At 37.3% G+C, this 19,490-nt stretch overlaps 1 protein-coding gene across 2 annotated transcripts in view; it reads right to left on the reverse strand.

The window, feature by feature from the left end:
* Positions 1-19,490, reverse strand: part of SEPTIN7 (septin 7) — a 65,156-nt gene that overhangs the window by 10,986 nt on the left and 34,680 nt on the right. For both annotated transcript variants that reach the window (XM_074900804.1, XM_074900805.1), the window contains exons 3-9: positions 14,949-15,055; positions 9,997-10,097; positions 9,277-9,411; positions 6,244-6,361; positions 4,359-4,451; positions 3,033-3,129; positions 897-948 (exon numbers count right to left, since the gene is read on the reverse strand). In XM_074900804.1, coding sequence (XP_074756905.1) covers positions 897-948; positions 3,033-3,129; positions 4,359-4,451; positions 6,244-6,361; positions 9,277-9,411; positions 9,997-10,097; positions 14,949-15,055 — 703 coding nt within the window. The remainder of the gene's footprint in view (positions 1-896; positions 949-3,032; positions 3,130-4,358; positions 4,452-6,243; positions 6,362-9,276; positions 9,412-9,996; positions 10,098-14,948; positions 15,056-19,490) is intronic.

The following is a 19,490-nucleotide window of genomic DNA, read 5'->3' on the forward strand; positions in this document are numbered from 1 at the left end:
TCAGCATAGTGCACAAATACAAAATACTATCTGAAAAATCAGTCCATGTTCATTCTGCAGATTGACTTAAACTACAGCCCTCCATTACTGTCCCATCCCCAGCAATGTTGTCATTCTTCCACTTTAATTAGAGCTGTCAAGGCATCAAAGTCACAGAAATACCAGATTACTTTGCATTGAAGTATCTCAAGTTCACAATATTCCAAACATTAACTTACAGGAAAAATCTTTGGAAAATCTGAGTTGTGGATTAGCTTGAAAGCTATCTGGAGAACAGATACGAAAACTGTGTATTACTACTGCAGTAGGTGTGTGCCAAAGCATGTCAGGCAAGAAACAACAAGCCAAAACTTCCTAGTTTCTACCATTTAGGTCTGCAAAAGCTAACTGGAAGTTCAAGACCAAAATACAAACATTAGCTCCCTTTAATAATTTTCCATTGTCAGCCTGGAGAAAAGCAAAATTTAATAATCAAACTAACAGTTGTTACAGCAGATGTGACTAGCTGAACTGCTGTGAGTACAGGACTCAGCACCTAACACAGCGAAGCACAGGCAGCCTTGTGCTAGACAACTGCAGCACTGAAAATTTTTTAAAAAAACCACCTACAACTAAGTACACATCAGCTCTAACAGACAACTCAGGTTCCTATGGTTTAAATACAATTTTCAAGAACAAGTAATCAGAAAGTAAGGAGAACTATTAAAAAAAATCACCACCACCACCGCTTGCTAAATATGTAGTTAAACAAGGTATCAAAGTGTAAGGTACTGTTTACAACTGAAAATATGGGCATTAATATGAACTCACCAGCTCACATCTTTTTTTCTCCCACATACGACTTTTCAATATCTTGGACATTCTAAAAAACTTAATGTTACCTTTAAGTTACTTACCTTATCAACATGTTCCTCAGAATTGTGAAGTCACAGTGTTCACCGTTTTCAACTGCAGAAAGAAGTAAATGTTTGTTGAGATGCCAATCGAGATATGTGCCTTACACAGAGGTAAGGCTTTTAGATGTCACCCAGCTCTTACGGTCATTCCAGCAACAGATTACTTCCAATCTTTCCCTACTCAAACGGTATGTGTGTTAACAGTAGGAAGCATTAATGATGTCAATGTATCTTACCAGCAAAGTTCCTGTGCTCCCCTAGCAACCCCCATAACGGCAAACTGTACTCTGAGTTAGAACAGCAGAGTAAGCTACTGCAACAGAAACACCATTTTACCAGTGTAACTAACTTTATGATCCTTTGGAGGCCCTGTCAGCAGAGCTGTATACATAAGGATCAGACACCTAACTAAAGACGTCAGTCTAGATCCAGCTGTATCCAAAACCTTTAGAAGACTGACTTAACACAATCTATTTCAGCCTGCCCCACCAAATGAGCTGCAAGTCTTCACTGTAATTTTAATGTGGACTTAGTTCTTTATTAACTAAGTAAAGAAAATTTATATATTTAATTTGATGCACCTGTCTGTGGACCAAAAGATAATACTGGCAATTGTCATTAGATGCCACCTATTCCACCATGCCTATCATTTCACTACTGGAGAAGAGGCTGATGCTGAGTGGCATTGCCCTTATAGGTAATGAAATGACAGTGGAGAAAAACACACACCCTAGAATCTGGTGTGCAGACAGAGAAGGCAAAACATAAAGCTCTGAGTGCACACAAAATCAAGGCACAAGGCAGGTTCCAATGTGCCCCTGAAGCAGAGATGGACATTTTCATGGGAAGGAGAAAGAAAAACAGGATGAAGGAATTAAAATAACACAAGTTCAGTGAATCCTACAGAAAAATGAAACACATAGCCTCTTCATGTCTTCATCTTGTATCTGCACCTCTGCATTATTTTATTCCATGCTTTTACACAAACTGGTGAGTTCTGTTCAGAGAGTAGATAGAAGTCATACTCCCAAAAAAGCACCATCTCTGAGTTTTCTGTCCTTAGCAGACAGAATCAAAGCCACTTAAAGAGCTTCTTTCTAGTTAGGTTAGCTCTTTGCTTCCAGAAGTTGTACAATCACATGAGTATGAAACACTTACGAAGTTTGTTTTATAATAAAGAAAAGCAGCACCATTTTGTACATCTCCAAATGCTAATGCAAGAGCCTTAAATAAAGCTTGATCCTCTCTTTTTACTTTCTGCCAAACCTCACTTCCTACCAGACACACACTTAAAAGTGCTACAGTATTTCTCTTTAAAGTATTGGTCCTTAAACTGGTTGTTGGTGGATGATTTTTTTGGTCTGTTTTACACTGCATCAAGTATATAGTCCATTGCCCTTGGAAGGCAGAAACAGTGAGAAAAAAAAAAAATCTTCTCTTTATTCAATACATGCACACTACAAGGAAAAAGTTCAATCGTGGAAAAACAGTTTGGTAGTGACTTTTTCACTATACAGCATGGTGCAAGTGCCATGTGCCATTTGAAATATGTGAACAGCATTAAAGCACAAGCAGTGGTTGCCAGAAGAACACACAGTTATCTTCAACCCTCTGTGACAGTTGAAAGTAAATTTTAAATGAATAAAAAACCCACCCCCCAAAAAACCCACCATCAAAAGTATTCAACGTATTACCAGGTACCTTCCTATTGCTACACCCCAGCAATTAAGACTCAAATGTTTTAGGAAAAAAACAAATTCTTCCAGAAGTTTTAAATTGAATTTATGCTAGTCAAGCTGATCAAATTAACATTTATAATGTATTCTAGAAAGAACAATTTTTTAAAATACACAGTTTTTATATGAAGAAAATTAAAATAAGAATGCTACCAAACACTTGTAGTCTAAGCCTCATTGTTAACTGCAGTAAGTTATGTGGTTTTACAGTTCCTCAGTAAGCCTTCAACAGGAATCTGCTTGCAAAGTTACATGTTGCTGAACGACAGAATAACAAAATGGTACATTCAATAAATTTCCAGGCCAAGTCACATTCAATTTAAGAATTTTAAACATTTCAAATACAGACAAATGTCTGTTAAATTTTAAATGGATTAAAAAAATCATGAAAAAGCCTTACCTTCTGCAACACCCCATGGGTACTGCCTTCCTCGAACTCTCTTGCCATTGACTTCAATGATCGTATTACTACCTACCACAGCAAGAGGTAAACGATCCTACAAGATAAAGTATTACTTTAACAAAAGCAAAGTTTCTGCTGCCAAAAGATACTGAAAGCATACCCATGTATAAACTTGATGTAAGCTAGTCTGGTGCTACAAGACTGCAATGCAGCTTACCCAAAGTGCAAGAATAGTTATGTTTACTGACCTCTGCCTAGTTCAATGACATATATACACACACGCCCCTCTGAAATTCCTTACACTTGTGTTTTGTAAATTTAGTTAAGAAACAGACATTACTGTTACTAATATTAAACTAAGCAACAGACAAACCATTTCCTATTTACTCAATCGCACAGTAATTATTTACTAAGTCACATCCTCACTGGCTACAAGAACTGTTGCTTTGACTGGATCTTGTACCCAGTTTTCAAAGGTTTGGCAAACTACACAAAGTCCTTGTTTTCAGCTTAACCAAAAATCCCTCCAGTGTAACAAGCAACAAAGGAGCCAAGAACAGATTCAAATAGCTGAAAGAAACTGTGTACAAAGCTAAGTATTTTGGACTTTTGTCCTTGCTTTTATTCTGCTCTTCTCTGGCTTAGTCCCAGAATATCTTCCATTTGTGCTATTTGTGTTTATCTATCCTAGGCGATTCTCACTGTAACAAAAAAATGTAAAAGCTCTTACAGGCTGTTAAATCTACTGAACAAACAAAAGCAAGACTCAAGAAATGTATACAAGATGGACTCCAATATAAAAGAGCAAACTAAAACCACAAGTACACAAAGAAAAAGCCTTTCAACAGCCTGACAGTCTTTTTGATTTTCTGTAGTCATTCATCTCCATTAAGGTTTCAGTATATCAATTAGTCAGACAGCTATCAAGTGTAATGCACACACTCTGTGTCACTGCACACCTCTGTCTGAAAGACAATCCTTACCTCCTTCAAAGCTCCAAATCAAACAAATGTGGTAGGTGGATAAAAGTCAAATAGGGTTGGAATAAAAAGAAAGTGATCTTTTAAGAGTCTGTTAAATGAACATGTGATCTTCTGCTCTCATTGTGAGCTTCAACCATTAAAGGACTTAAGTCATCAGTCTAAGACTGTCATTTGTTATTGCCTCTGCTGAGGAGCACTGATTCCTTGAACAACTTTATATTTGATTTTTATCTTCTAAACATTTTGGTGGGCTCTTCATTAATGACAAAAAGCTTTTCACTCTCTACCACCCACCCCCACCCACCCCCCAAGAAGTTTTGTCCAGAAGAAAATTATTTACCTTTATCTTTTTAACAATCTTATTTTCTTCTTCATCATCTGTTTCAGGAAATTCATATATTTTAATTTTGTGTTCTTGGATTTCTTTCATTATCTAAACCAAAAAAACGTTAATTGTTTGAGGAATTCATACTTTGTAATAACTCTTATTTCTTGCTGCAATCTGATCATCCCTCCTTTTGTCTGATATGCAAGATCCTTGTATCCATCACGGAACTTGCACATGTTTAACACCATCAGGTGACCCCAAGGGATTATTACCATGACCATCTCTCCTTAGCCAGAAGACATGATGAGAGACAGAGCCTCACAGCTAACAGAAAACTATCCGTCAATACAAGGCAGCAAAAGTGAATGTCAGTTTTCTACAACAGGGCAAACTGATTTACACTAACGGGAATTCTACCCGCACATGCAAAAACTAATAAAAAACAGCTTAAATTCTGAGACTACTCTCGCAATTGAGTCCCTTAAAAAAATATTTTAATGGATAACTGCAGGCATACTTCAGCTCTTTGAGTTCCCACAATAGCTACTGCTGTCACTCTTATTCTGTTTCTAGATCACCTGTGCATCAGTTGCTTGAAGCAGGATCACCTGCCTGTTTTAATAGAGCTTGTGACTGATAGACTGACTCTAGAGGTTAGGTTGTGTTGAAAAATATTTGCAAGCACTAAAGAAAACGTAAGAATAACTGACAGCGTCATCAAAAACTGTATGAGACTGTACCATTTTGGTGCTTGATTTGTCCGAAGGGTATTTTTAAAAACAAGCTGATTGTTTTTCCAGAGTTTTAGAAGGGAAAAATAGTAGACCATTTATCTGACAGCTACACTGCAGAGTCCTGGGTGATATTTGTGGTTCATGGGTTTGCAATCTTATAAGAACAGTTTCTAATTCATGCAAGGACTTATTTTCAAAGTTTCATTTGGGAACATCTCCCCTATTTAACATCAACTCATGGATAAGGCTGCTTATGTATTAAGAAATATTCTGTGCTCTACCATTTCTTCCCCTTAACATCAAAAAACCCATGAAATGCAACTAAACCAGACTTCAGGTCTACAGCACCTTGCTTAAGTTTCTCCAAGGCAGAAGATGTGTCTCAATTTTTAATCTTAAATCAGTAGTTTTGCACACAACATCTCTCAATGCCACCTTCTTTTTCAGAACCTATGCTCTTCTGCATTAGGACTGGACACAATTCAATAAAACAAACTTCATGCCTTGTCTTGTCCTGTTCTGAGTCCTCCTTACTCTCCTCATAGGATACAGCAAAGCCTACATGTTCTACTCTCATCATGCAGTTAAAATAAAACAAACCACTTGGAGACAATAATGCCAAATTTATTCTATAAATAGAAAGAAATTGTATCAGTTGTATCAATGTCAAAATTATCTCACCATCTTTAAAATGCATTACCACAGACCAAGGCTGAACAGGTATACCGATTCTCATTTAATACCTGAGGCCTCTTTAATAAATATAGCACATCAACATGAAAGTGAATACCACAATACAATCAATAATGCTGTGATACTGTTAAATACCTTTTTTTTTTTTTTTTTTTTTAAACACACAACTTCTGTTAGGCACATAAATCTTGAAAGTTCCCTTCTTCCCTTACTGATTTTTATCTCAGCAGTGAATTATTTCACTTGCCAAGAATCATACTACAATTGAAACCTCTTCCCCTGAGGACAGAAACAAGATTATTTCACCAAGAAATATAATTAAATCTAGAGATATAAATTACTTAGCTTTGCTGTCTCAAGTCATTGCTTCAGGGTTTAAACTTTGCATGTAAGAAGTTAAATCTCACCATTTCCATAGGGATCAACTTACTAAATTACTCAATGTTGTAAATATTAATCTTTCAACGCACCTGTTTTTTAAACTGTTGGCATTCCTCGGGTGTAAGTGTGTCTGCTTTGGCAATAAGTGGAATGATATTCACTTTTTCATGCAGGCGCTTCATAAACTCTATATCCAAAGGCTTAAGTCTGAAAGACAGCATTACAGCTTTGCATTTTATATTACTTAAACAAGAATGTACAAATGATTTGAGATTTGTCCTGACAACTACTCTTAAAACACTGATTTATGCATGATAGATGCTTGAATGAAATTCAAAAGGCTATGTGCAACTGCTACAGGAAATCCCCTAGAACTGTATAATACCAGAGAAGTCATGTTAATATTACTAGTAGTCATGAGACTTCTGCTAGGTGAAATTGCACTCATTTAATCAAGTGATAATTCTCCTAAGAAGGCAGTAAAGCTTTGTCATTTAAAGCCTGACTTAAGAGTTTACAGTTCTGCGTCATGCTCTGTTTACATACCTAGTTTCATTTTCTGAAAGTCATGTTTATTTGTATGCTTCTTCCTGAGAGTGTGCTGTGAGATTTTTTTTTTAACATTAGATTGCTGAAGACAGTGAACTCTGTCGCCTGTGTACAAATGAAGTAGAAATATCTCATCTCTAAATCATTATGTATAACAAAAAGACCATTATGAAAGTGTATAACAATGACACAAGCACCCACCATATGGATATATAAAACAATCGATGTGGGTCAAACTGATCAATATTTCCTGTTTGCTAAAGTAGAACCGCAGAGGTTTTGATGCATTAACGCTTCAGCATTATAGCACGCTTAGTCAGGCTTAAAGGATTCACTTAAAGGACTTAACAAGATTATGTCTCATACAAAAGAAATTAGGATTAGGAACATTAAAACCAGATTCATTTGGTACTCAAATTTAGCTTCTTCTCCAAACTATATATAAAAGAAAGAAGAAAACGTTAAAGAATGTATATTTAACTTCACTTTGACATTTTCTACCTGTCACTGAATTTCTCATCTTATCAACAAGTTTCCATTAAATAGCCAACACTAAAGCACGTCTAGGCTAATAGCACCGGTTTGGCTATTCATTCACCTTAACAAGCTTTCCCTCTCCTCACTTCAAAAAGCTACCTAGGGGTACACCAGATTGAAGGGCAGTTGCCAAAGCAGAGTAGTTCAGAATGACAATACTGCTAGCCTCAAGGTCTTGAGTTTATAGTAGAGACTGAAGCAGGAAACCTTTACATAAAGATCCTCCAATTGCATAAAGAGGCTGCAATTCATTATCGCCCCCTTCATTTACCAGGAAGGCTCCTCCCACCCCTTCACTCTCTCCCCTTACCCCCACACAAACTAACCCATTAGTTCAGATGTTTACAGGGGTATCAGATAAAAATGTGTTAAAAAATAATGCGTTAAATGGAAGGCCCTAACCTGCATTTATAAATTGTAACAAGCTGGCCTTTGTCAGAAGGACAAACAGAAGTAAGTTCACCTACAAATGCTTTCATTTTGTGTAAATACAATCGTGCATTAAGAGTGAAGAGTACCCTACTAGAAGGGTTACATGTGCTGATGTCTGCACAGGAAACCTGGCCAAAGACTGCACCACCACAAAAACCAGGTAGGAAGTGAGCAATGTCCTTTCAGAGAAGACAATATCTTAAAAGAGGAAATGAATGCTACCAGCAGCACCAATTTGCTCTGTGCTCCATCCATTTCCTTAATTAGATGACAATTCCAAGCATTTATCCCAGTACTTGAAAAACACTACACAAACCTAGCTTAACTTTACACTTCTTTCCTGCAAGAATAACATAAAATACCTGTACAAGAAACATACTTTTCCAGCTTTTAGCTCTACAAATTTAGTGACAAAACTTACCTGGAGCATTACTTTTATTTTTCGTTACAATTCTGTACCCCCCACTGGTTTAGAAAGTTTTAATGGATAAAGGGGTATATGGAGGGAAGACAAACATTTGTTGAAGAACTGAAAGTTATCTCAAAAAAAGATTGACTAACACAAGGAATGGTTCATCTTCCCTTTATTTAAATGACATTTTGATTTTGTACACTAGTGAAACAGTGTATGCCAAGTGTTTGCATTTAAAATTGACATGTATGTTGAACAAAAAAAAAGTTGAATTAAGACAAGTCTACATAAGAAAAACACTTCTCTACCCAATATTTCTTTCCAAATTTGAGAAGTCTGTATAGTTCAGAATGATTAGAACCATTCCAACGTTAGCTACAGAAGCCAAGCACAATAGTTAGCATTTTTCACTGCCTGAGGAATATTCCTCAGAATTCCTTCATCACTGCCTTCCAGTTTTACTACTTTAGATCCATACAATAGAATAGGCTACTTACTTCCTCCTCCTTCTGGTTCTTAAGGTATAACTAAAGACTGACAAATGTGATCAGCTATAAGGATAAAATGCTAAGCAACCAATTACAGATATAGTCAATCTACATCTAATACACTCTGAAAATGCAGTTCTCTCTCTCCACCACTAGATAGAAGTCTGATCAAGTTAAAAACTAAGCAGGGGTGGAAGACTGCATAATAACTGAAAAAATTCAGAATGCTAATATTTGGAATTGTCACTAGACAAAAGATTACACTCCAGGTGAATTAAAACATTCTTATAAAGATGAATGAAACTTCCCATCATCAACTTATCATTAAAGTCAAAGGGAGGGAGGAAAAACAGAAAGTCCTGTTGCTTGAAGTATGAACCAGTTTCTCCTAATGTGAAGAAAAGACATACTGACAACAAATAGACCTGGCACTTCTGAAAACCTGTGTATTTTTAATTATTCTAATACTATGTTTCTTGTTATGTAATTAATGTGCAATGATGTTTTCTGGTGTTCTAACTTAATACTTGTCTGGCTTGCTGATGTTTGACAAGCCAAAGTAAGCTCATCTTTGAAATTAAGCATGGTCTCCAGGCCATTAAGAAAATCCTATTTGGAACTTTACATAATTAAGAATGCCAAATTTGGATGTTTATCTGAGATAGGAGACAGAGAAAGAAAACATAAAATACACTAATACGAACCCATGTCCTGAAGGAGCAATGAAGTATAAACAACACTGCACTCTATTATCTGGCATCTGACGTCTGTTCACTCGAGATTCTGCATTCAGGTAGTCCTCAAATTTACTGTCAATGTAGTCGATAACTGGCTGCCAACTGCAGAGGTTACATGAATAAAAACCTGTAAGTTACATCATTTATGTAAAAAAGTCTGTTAAGAAATAGATGCACACTATTTCCCCATGGGTTGCCTTTTTTTTTTTTTATTAAAGAGACTTCAGCAAAGCACATTTTAAGTGACCAGCTCCTCAACATACAAGCGAGTTACATAGCTCTGAAGATATAATCTGTGAGTTCACTGAGAAGCCCTTTCAAACACAATTACCTTCATTGTAATAGCATTAAATAGAACACTTAACAGTAGCCAAAGGAATACGCTTTACTAGTCACACATCTTGTGACAGCAGAGAAGTTAGTTCTGCACACTGCATATGTGGATAAAGAGCCAAAAGGTCCATTCACTTTAAAAAGGGAAAAGCTGACAGCATTTCAATTGAGTTATAAAGGTACTTCCAACTACAGTCACTAAAATTTTCAGCTAACTGAAAACTTTAAAAGCATTAATATTTTAACTGAAGATCAAAGCATGCATTTAAAAAGAAGTCACAAGGTATTATCTCTTTCTCACACACAATACACAATTTGGAATTATTGTGGGAAAACATTCAAAGAACGTCTTACCAATTACTATTATCCACAGCATCTCCAAATCCTGGTGTGTCAACTATTGTAAGTAGTAGTTGAACACCACCCTCTTTGATTAAAACTTTTGACTGCTCAACCTGTGAAATGAATACGGTAAGGTTAAACTTTTAGCAGTTTAGTCACCCATCTTAAACACTGGGAAAAGCATTCAATGAATAAGAACTCTGAGAAAGAATTGCTAACTTTCCTGCTTCAGAGGGATACTGGCTCTGCGTTTTCCTTATAAAATCCCAAACATTTGATAACCATTATGTCTAATGAAATTGTGAACTTTGGTCATTTCAAAGAAAACTACACTTTTCAAAACTAATCCTCCCCCCAAGCACCTTAGACGCTTCATTTCTAGTCCTGTTAATGTATTTTAAGAATACTTTTATTCTTCAGCTAGTATAATGCTTGGGAAAGGAATCACAGAAAGTGATGGTTTCCTGTTACAAGCAGATTGATATTGGAAAGTAATACAATCTAGATGCAATCTGCTGAGCTAGACCTCACATGACCATAATGGATCGACTCCTTGTTAGCTCAGGTCACTGATGGAAACCTGGCTCAGAAGGCAATTGCATCAGCACAAGGCATGACGCAAGATCTGGGTGTGGGAACGCGCACCTCGCGTTGTGACCACCCATCTGCAGCAGAGCTCAGCCAGCTTGCAGTAAGCATGTCATCAAACAGATTAAGCATGTCATGACACAGAAAATTTAGGCTAAACAGCAAATGGACTGCTTCCCACTTCCTTCTGCTAATATCTCAGTAATTACCAATAATGCCAATGTCAGGCATATCTGTTTGAGGAAAGTGCTGTACACCACTGTCAGTCTGATCCACAGCAGTAAGAAATGACAAACTCGTGGCAGCATGATGACTCTTTCCAATTGCTCACACATTTATTCATAGCTTTTTCACTGATATTAAGACAATTTCTATTAAATCACTAGTGATGCCATTTTCTAGGTAAGGATTCAAGAAATCAATGATGCAAGCCATTTATTCAGAGCCACAAACGAGTTGGCAGACATTGATGCCACCTTGTTGCTCACTGCTTAACATTTCTTAAGCCTTCTGAACCCTAACTGGGGAGAGAAAAGAAAGTTATATTTAACTAGGTGAGCATCTGCAAAAACATTCAGTAATGAACTTTCAGAAAGGGTAAAAACCTCAATAATAAATCCTATCTGGATGGTCTCTTGACCAGTTCAAGATTTGAGAGAGATCGTATCAATGCTACTTAAGTGCTTGCACATCCCTAGTTATATAGGTGAAACATACTCTGTCACAGCCACACCTGATCATTGTTGTAAACACTTTGCAATCACTGGTTATGTGATGCAATGTAAATCTACAAAATAAATTTAACATCCTGCAGGAAGTCAAACTAAATACCTCTTGCAGAAGCAAAACACTGACTCTAATTCAGAAAAGAATATACAGAAAAACAGAAAACAGTAACTAACTGCAAAGCAATCTCCAAATTTAACCTGTGAGTATGCAAGGTGCTATTTTTATCTCGTTATCAGTAAGGATCCTATCCAAGCCAGATCAATCCCTTTCACTTTTAGGTCACAAAGAATTAACGTTGCTACACTACAGTTGTCTATAGCATGAAATCATCATGAGCTGGTTCCTCACCTAACAAAAGGACCCAAAAAACTCCAACCCCAAACCAGTAAGACAGCCTCATAAAACAAGACTCCCCAACACTCGGCTACCTGGTTGCTAGTCACAGAAGAACCCAGGTTGGGGTGGACTTCAAGGCCACCCAATTTAATCTCCTACTTGAGCAGGCCATACTGCAAGGTTAGGAAGGTTTAAGAACAAGAAATTTAAAAAGACTGGAATGCACACACACCTGCCTAAGACACCACCAAGCTACCCTTTCACTAATGGTACAACTCCTATCCTTCCAAAAGCATCCAGTCCAAAGCCGTAAGAATCTAGGAATACATGCAGTGCTTTAAAAACTTACATTTTAATTGTGGTAAATGTATTTTTTCCCCCCTCAGGAGTTCTACAGAGAAACTTTATTGTACACAATCGATGCCAGAACTCCAGACAGTAATCCCTAGCCACACAGTCAACTCAGCCAAGAGTTTACTACTCACAAGCTTTTAGCACAAAGGAGATTAACTTCTGATTCCTCACATTCTTTTTGCTATCTTGCACATAGTAACCACAAAGTCCTCCTATAACCAAGCTCTCTGCAAGTATAAGAAACCCATAACAGTTTCAAAATACTAGAAATGATAATGTTAAGAGCTATTCTCTTGCCAAGAGCTACAAGGTATCAGCTTTATTCTCCAGCACAAAAATTCCCAGCAAGAACCATTAAATTATTGAGCACTCACGGTGGAATGCTTTTACAAAAGCAGCAATTAATAAAACATTATCTTGTACATGTGTTTATAACAAAGGAAAAGGAAGGTCAGGAGACCCTCAGAAATGCCACACCAAACATTTTTCCTGAATCTGTATGCTTGTAAAATGTAAGCGTGGCTGAATTTATGAAGTCATCTTCTGACAAATGGTCGGCAGTAACTGAATCTTTGCAGACAGTACTAATACCTTACTGGGTGGTGAAGATTTAAATTTATTCTGACTTTTCATAAATTCATGTAAGTATCTTGCTATCAGAGCAGAGTTTTCAAAAACCTACAGAACAAGAAACATTAGTTGATCAAATTAAATGTCCTATGCTTGGGTTGTGGACAATCAGACCATATCCACCATATATTGTAAGCAGTAGAGACTACTGGTAAGAGACAGTGGGTGAAGAACCTGCCATAAAGCCTCCATAAAATCGCATTTTTCTAACCTAAATGGATGTGTCCATACATGGTCAAAGGCACTGAAAGCAGCAGCATCTGGAAAAGATCCAGAAAATCACTGTAAACTACTGTCACTCATAGTTAAGCATCCAACTGCATCCTATCATCTGATTTACAAGTATTCCCAAGGGATTCATGGAAAACATTAGTTCAAGTCTTGGAATTTAAAACTTTTTAATAAAAGTCTCCTCCAAACAGCCATTTTCCCATGCACTCCAGTCAACTAGGTCACACGGGTCTCCTTGGCAGTTACTACACAGCATTCATGATATGATGCTTGTTAAGCTTGACTACTTTTAATGGATTAAACGAGCCTTTACTATACCCCACTTAAGATAGTGAAATAATGATCAGAGAAAACATATTTCATAACCAATCATTTCTGAAGAAGTTTCCTTTGAATTCTGACATCAAATCACTTACTGTTAACAGTTTTTCTGTGTTTTCCATGAAATTAATACAAAGGACCTGCCTCACAAAACAACTTTAAACTGCAATTGTTTGCAAGCCCAAACCACTGTTTGTATTTATCTACCTGAAACTCTCATACAACTCCTGATCAATAAGTTATTCCCACCATATAAGAGCAGGTGATTATTACCACCAAGATTTTAGGGTGCTCTGGTGGTCTGTCTCATTTCTACCCTACAAAACCCTTGACATCCTCAACTTAGAAAGGTTTACACTGACAAAGAGTACAAACCCCATGGATCCAAACAGCAACTCCCATTTTTAATTCTTTGATTTCATTTTTGACTGGAATCACCTCCACATCATATACATAAGCTGCTAGCATACACAATTTGAGGTTGCAGGGGGAAACAATTTTATCATCACTTAGACATTGAACTGAAACTAAGACAGTTTGTTTCCTTCTTAAAATGCTACAGTTACTGATTTTTCATTGGTCACACCAAGTAACTGAAAACAAATGTTGCACCACAAGTATACTCAAAAACAGATACTCATTAGATAAATTAAGCAACAGTTTCTAAGAGTAAAGGCAGTCTTCAAATATATGTTATTCCAATCGTATTATTTGCTAAGTCATGATAGACCCCAATTCACTGCTGAAAATAGTTTTTTAGCTAGCTTTCGGCCACCCTCAGACTTTAGCCCACACAGTGGAAGCAGGAAAAAATGCAATGGGTTTTCAGCCAGAGTTCTGTTCAAGCCCTCCTTCTCTTTTCCAGCTTTACATGCCAAAAAAAAAAAAAAAAAAGGCGAAGCTTCCTGAAAAGTATGGGGCTTTTTCTTCAACCAGTAAATTAATAAACATCAAACCATCTCTGAAGAATTCAAAAGGTCAGGATGAACAGATCATCTAATCTTACCACCTAATACATCAAGGTACTTAACTCAGATTCCAGAAACTCCACAGAGTTTAAGTTTTCTTACACTGATCCACCTTTAGCCAGGGTGGGACTGAGTTATCTTTGAAAGATATTCTGTGGTACCTTTTTTTTTTGTTGTTTCTTTATGTGTAAATTCTTCCTATGATTTTTCCCAATTTAAAAAAAAAAAAAAAAATCATCTTCCAATGATAGGGCATCCAACCACTGTTACTTAAATTCAATTAACACAACCTGAATTGGTTTATCTTTTGCTAAACCAATGTGTAATCAACAGTAATGAATCACACTATGGCTCTCCAATTAAAACAAAAAAGAAAAATAAAATCACCCTTCTACTTAGTTTTCCAGCAGTCACTGATTATTTCATTAGTAAGTATATTATACCAGACCTCAACTATTTGCATACCTTTTCCAGCCCACTTAACATCTCTTTGAAACAGGTACATAAATTCAACGCTTTTCATCCCATTTCCAAACAGGACTGCACCCATATGAGGTTTCTAAAGTACAGGCAGCACACAAAGTACTTCACCTCAAGGCTCCCATACTTCAACAGGCTACAAGTCTCAGAACCTGGAAGTTTTGTATAGCTAAAGTACACTGAAAGACACACTAAATATTTCTTAGTGGTTCGCATCATGACTAAACTTAGTTGAAGTATAGGTACTTATGTGACAACTGTATCACCTTACGTTACTAAAATGCAAGTTATATTGTTCATGCTGCAGTTTTTTCCCCTCAGACATACCTGTACAGTCTTTTTAATTCTGTGTGAAGGACCTGGATACTCTGGGGAATACAATTCTGTTAAGAATAATGAGTTGATTAATGTTGATTTTCCCAGTCCAGATTCACCTGGAAGAAAACAGAACAGTTTCAGTACAACCTGGAGTATCACACTGAGTACAAACATTGTATCTACACCTCAAATAATCTTGAAACACGGTACCTGAAAACATGCACTGTCCTCTGGGGCTTTCTGAACCTATCATCTTTACCAGTTCCAAGGAAAATCCTTCAAACCCAACTGTCACTACTGGATTCTACAGACATTCATTTTTCTGATCATATTAAGTACTGAATGCATTTAGTACTTCTCCACTGCTCCCATTACAACACACAAAGATGATATTACCCCACATTAAATTTTATAAACAAGCTGTCTTCCTGGTATGACTTCCTATCATAATCCAAAGCAGACAAGTTATCGTATATCCTTTATTTCAAGTATTATTTGAGAGTCTTATTGTCAAGGAGGAGAAAAAAGAAGGGGGATGGGAAGAAACTAAAGAAAAAAAAAAAAGAGAGGTGGACATTAGTTTGGTCTAACTACTAAAGCCACAAGAGCTAAAAAGCTAAAATGCAGTTCCAGAACTATGTGGTTTTTTGTTGTTGAGGCAGGGAAGGGGGATTGGATTTTATTTGGGTTTTTGGTAATTTGTTCATGAACAACAATAAGTCAGCCTTGCTAAAGACTCTGGAGACACTACTGCCACGACAATCCAATCAAATACAGTCACAATTCCCACAGCAAATATTACCCCCCATTTACAGCTCTACAGAGACAGGAGCAAGAATTCTGGATCAACTATTTATTACAGTATTTAAAAAGACAAGGCTTTTGCTTAGCTTTCTACTGTAAAGAAATTGGTTCAACACGACAATTCACACTGGCATGAGAACTAAAGAAAAAAGTGTATGAAAATGATACTTTCTGCTTAAGTTTTCATATGCTGCGTTAGCGCACAGACCTAAACAGGAACAGTCACGTGGAAATTTGCTTTTAAACTAATGAATTTGGGTGCAAACTACATACTTTCACTGAGGGAGGAGAATGAACTGTCCTGCTCCCACACTTTGAAAAGAAAAAACCTAACCCGCTAATGCCTCCACCCCCAATAAACAACAGTTGATTTAGAGACTAAACTCAGAAAGCTTCGAAACTTGTCTTGAGACAAGCCCTGGTTTAATGCAAGTTGTCAAGAGTTACAAACCAGAAAGTAGTTACAAGCCTCAGTATACAATACGTCATCCCCACTGTACTAGCTGGTTGGGTTTCATACACAAACTAGCTTATACACATCAGCTGTCTCGATTACAATGGTGTAGCACAAGAGTCTCTGCAGTCCCGACCAGAGCAATCTGATCAGCTATACTGTAAATGGATTAGCAGCCGATGAAACATTGCAACCAGAGCTGCTACAGTCTGGCTACATTATTAGAGCTGCTTGCTCTTCAAACCCCACCCTGTCTGACAGATGAGCTACAACATACACTGCAAGCAGGGCCTGGCTACAGCTGGAAGATGGGCTGAGGCAGCCAAGAAACAAGGAGATACTCAAGTTATAACCTCAAGATATTAGTGCTGGGAACAATAACCCTGACACAACAGCTATATGTGAGCCAGAAAGGACAGGCCTGCTGACAAGCATTTCACCACTACCACCACAAATTTTACCTTTTTCTGTGGTCAGATGCATTAGACATTTCAGAACTACACAGTATAAATACAGTGCCTAAAAGCTTCTGGTTTTAAGGGACTTGCATCTTCTAACTCTGCTCTTGCATCTTTAGGGCAGCATCAAGCTGCAGCTGAGAGGCTTCCCTACCAAGCCTGCAATTAGAAAGAAGCTCTGAAAAGCACAGCTTTCCAACCTCATAGCTGCAGCCAGTTTGAAGCTTAACCTTGTCCACCTCCCAACTCTGCTCAAGATACATGTATCATTCCAGGTAAACTGAAGAGTTTTTATTCCACCCTACTGAACCCATCAAGAGGAGGGCTCCAGTTTTGCAAAGTACAAATCATATCCTTTCAGTGAACATCTTTTAGTTGACTGTAACCTTGCAAGAGGCTCTGTACTGCACTGTTGAAGAAAGATTTATGTATCAGATCCTACTTGATGATAAAAAAAGGGTTGTCCCTTCCCCCTTCTATTAGGATTATTGCTACAGAATTTAAAGTGGAAAACACTCAGAACCACTTCTCCCCAAAATCACAGTGCTTATCAAGTTGCCATTGAAATTCAACATATGGAAATAAGATTTCTCAGCTCTGAAAGAATGTGATGGAAAACCAGCAGCTCTCCCTAGATGGTTCCTGCAGCTGTGGCACTCTGGACCAAGTAGTTCCTGAGCTGCTGAAGCATTACACCCCGATTAATTTGAGGTTTGTTTCCCCTCCCCACCTCCCTTACAGTAGCAAGGATGGGAAGGCAGTTTTGAGCTGAAATTAGTGAAGAAACTAGTATGCTAAGGATATTTATGCACCACCTTGTTCCCAAAGGTGCCAAGCCTCCTAGATACCCTTACCCATGCGAACTTTAATCACTCAGAGTAGATTGTAATAGTTTAGGCCACCACCAGTAACTGAGGTATTACAGGTGAGGGTTTGCATCAACACACCAATCCTGGATGCAGTTATGTGCTCAGACCACGTAATAGTCAACACCTATGATGGTAGTAAAAGGCTATAATATCAAATAAAACAATTACACTGAAACTGTAGGCAAAAACAGTAACTAGAAGATTCATTATTGTACTGTGGGGGAGTCATGCTGCTTCCACTGTGATCGAACAGGAATTTCTCTGCTGTCTACAGGCGAAGCAAAGTTAAAGAAACCAAATGTATTTGAACAATTCTAGCAGGCTTTTTGGACACATTAAAGTAATCTGACCTTAACTAGAAATACAGTAGGTAAAAACCGACCACAACCCCAAACAAAACCCTCTGTTCTTACCATATAGAAACTTGCTCAACCCAAGTTCACCTGGAAGAATTCCCTACCGGAAAGGCTGGGAATGCAGCTTCCAAGGATGCAATGGGCTATGAATATGACAAAACACAAGAGAACAGGGAAAACAAGTGGAATTTACTTTTCATTAACGTGAGGAAAAAAGGTGCATCCCAAATAAAAAGCGTCTTCTGACTCTCATTAAGCATTTCTGATGAGACTTTGCCCTTTCACCATTACATGAAGTGGCATAAGGATGCAACATAACAGCACTGTTCCAGCAGTAATAACTGCCAGTCACTCAGTGCATCACGATGCAGTTAGATCTACCTGCCTAATTTAGTGTGAATGATTTTTAGAAATATCCTCTCTTCTGTTTTCAACGTGAAATGTTTTCTTTCAAAAGAAAAAAATACTTTGAAGGGTAATCCCGAATCCAAGAGTTTAATTATTTTTGGTATCCAGCTACTGCTTTTACCTTGCCCTCATTCTCCCACAAACTGTTTCATATATGCTTCAAGTTCTTCTGAACCAACACATGGTTGTTTTTCTTCATTATTTTGTGTCTTACGTTTGTCAGCAAATTAGTGTTTCAAAATTTCAACATCTTCTCAAGCTATTTTTCCTCTCTAGTCATATTCAAATACATGGAGCTGGCCACTCTTGGTAGAAATAAGCATGTACTTTTGTTAGTAAAAGGACAATCTTTTGTCAGACCTTACTTACAGGACTGACAAAAGTTCCAATTCTTCTCAAGTTTATGAATTTCTAAATGGCTGTACAACTACTGGAACTTTTCTTATACACTTGGGTTAACAATTACCTGTCAACAATTAGCATCTTTATACAGGTGGCCCACGGCACATCATTTAAAGTTAACCTTGGATAGCAAAAATGCCTTCTTCTGTGAACAAAACACTGATCAAGTACTTCCCCTTTTCTCTCCACAGATGAGACTAGCTGTAGGAGAAGAAGGTAGACAAGAAAACCCCCACCACATCTGACTTTTTCTTTTATATCTCAAACACATTTTGGGGGATCAGGAGAGACTACTGGCAACCACTGGAATGGCTTGTAAACCATGGTAAATAGTCTCCAGAAAAATATTAAGGCAGATTAAGTATGAAGAATTAACAATTTTAAAAGAATTAACAATTAAAAAACTGGAAAAATGAAATGCAATCCTTGGGAATGGGGGAAAGCAGTGCTACAGAGATGAAAAATAAATAACTCAGATTGTTCTCAACTGAGCTACATAAATCTTTCACCTTCATTTCCAAATCACTTCCTGTAAATGAAGCTCATTTCCAAATCACTCCCTGTAAACGAACCAGAAATCCTAATCTGTGATAATCAGTTAGAAAATCTACTCACAGCTGAATTGCAAGTGTTCAATACATGGCTTTGTTTTTTTCAGTTCAAGTTCTATCCATCCATCAGCTCTTGCTATGACTTTAGTACTACAAAGAAACTTAAATTGCAAGCATCTCCTGCCTATGATAATTGAAGGGAACTGTTATCCTAAATCTTAATGATGCTGCTTTTTTCACCTTTCATTG

Source organism: Athene noctua, chromosome 2, assembly GCF_965140245.1.
Source record: "Athene noctua chromosome 2, bAthNoc1.hap1.1, whole genome shotgun sequence".
Taxonomy (NCBI): domain Eukaryota; kingdom Metazoa; phylum Chordata; class Aves; order Strigiformes; family Strigidae; genus Athene; species Athene noctua.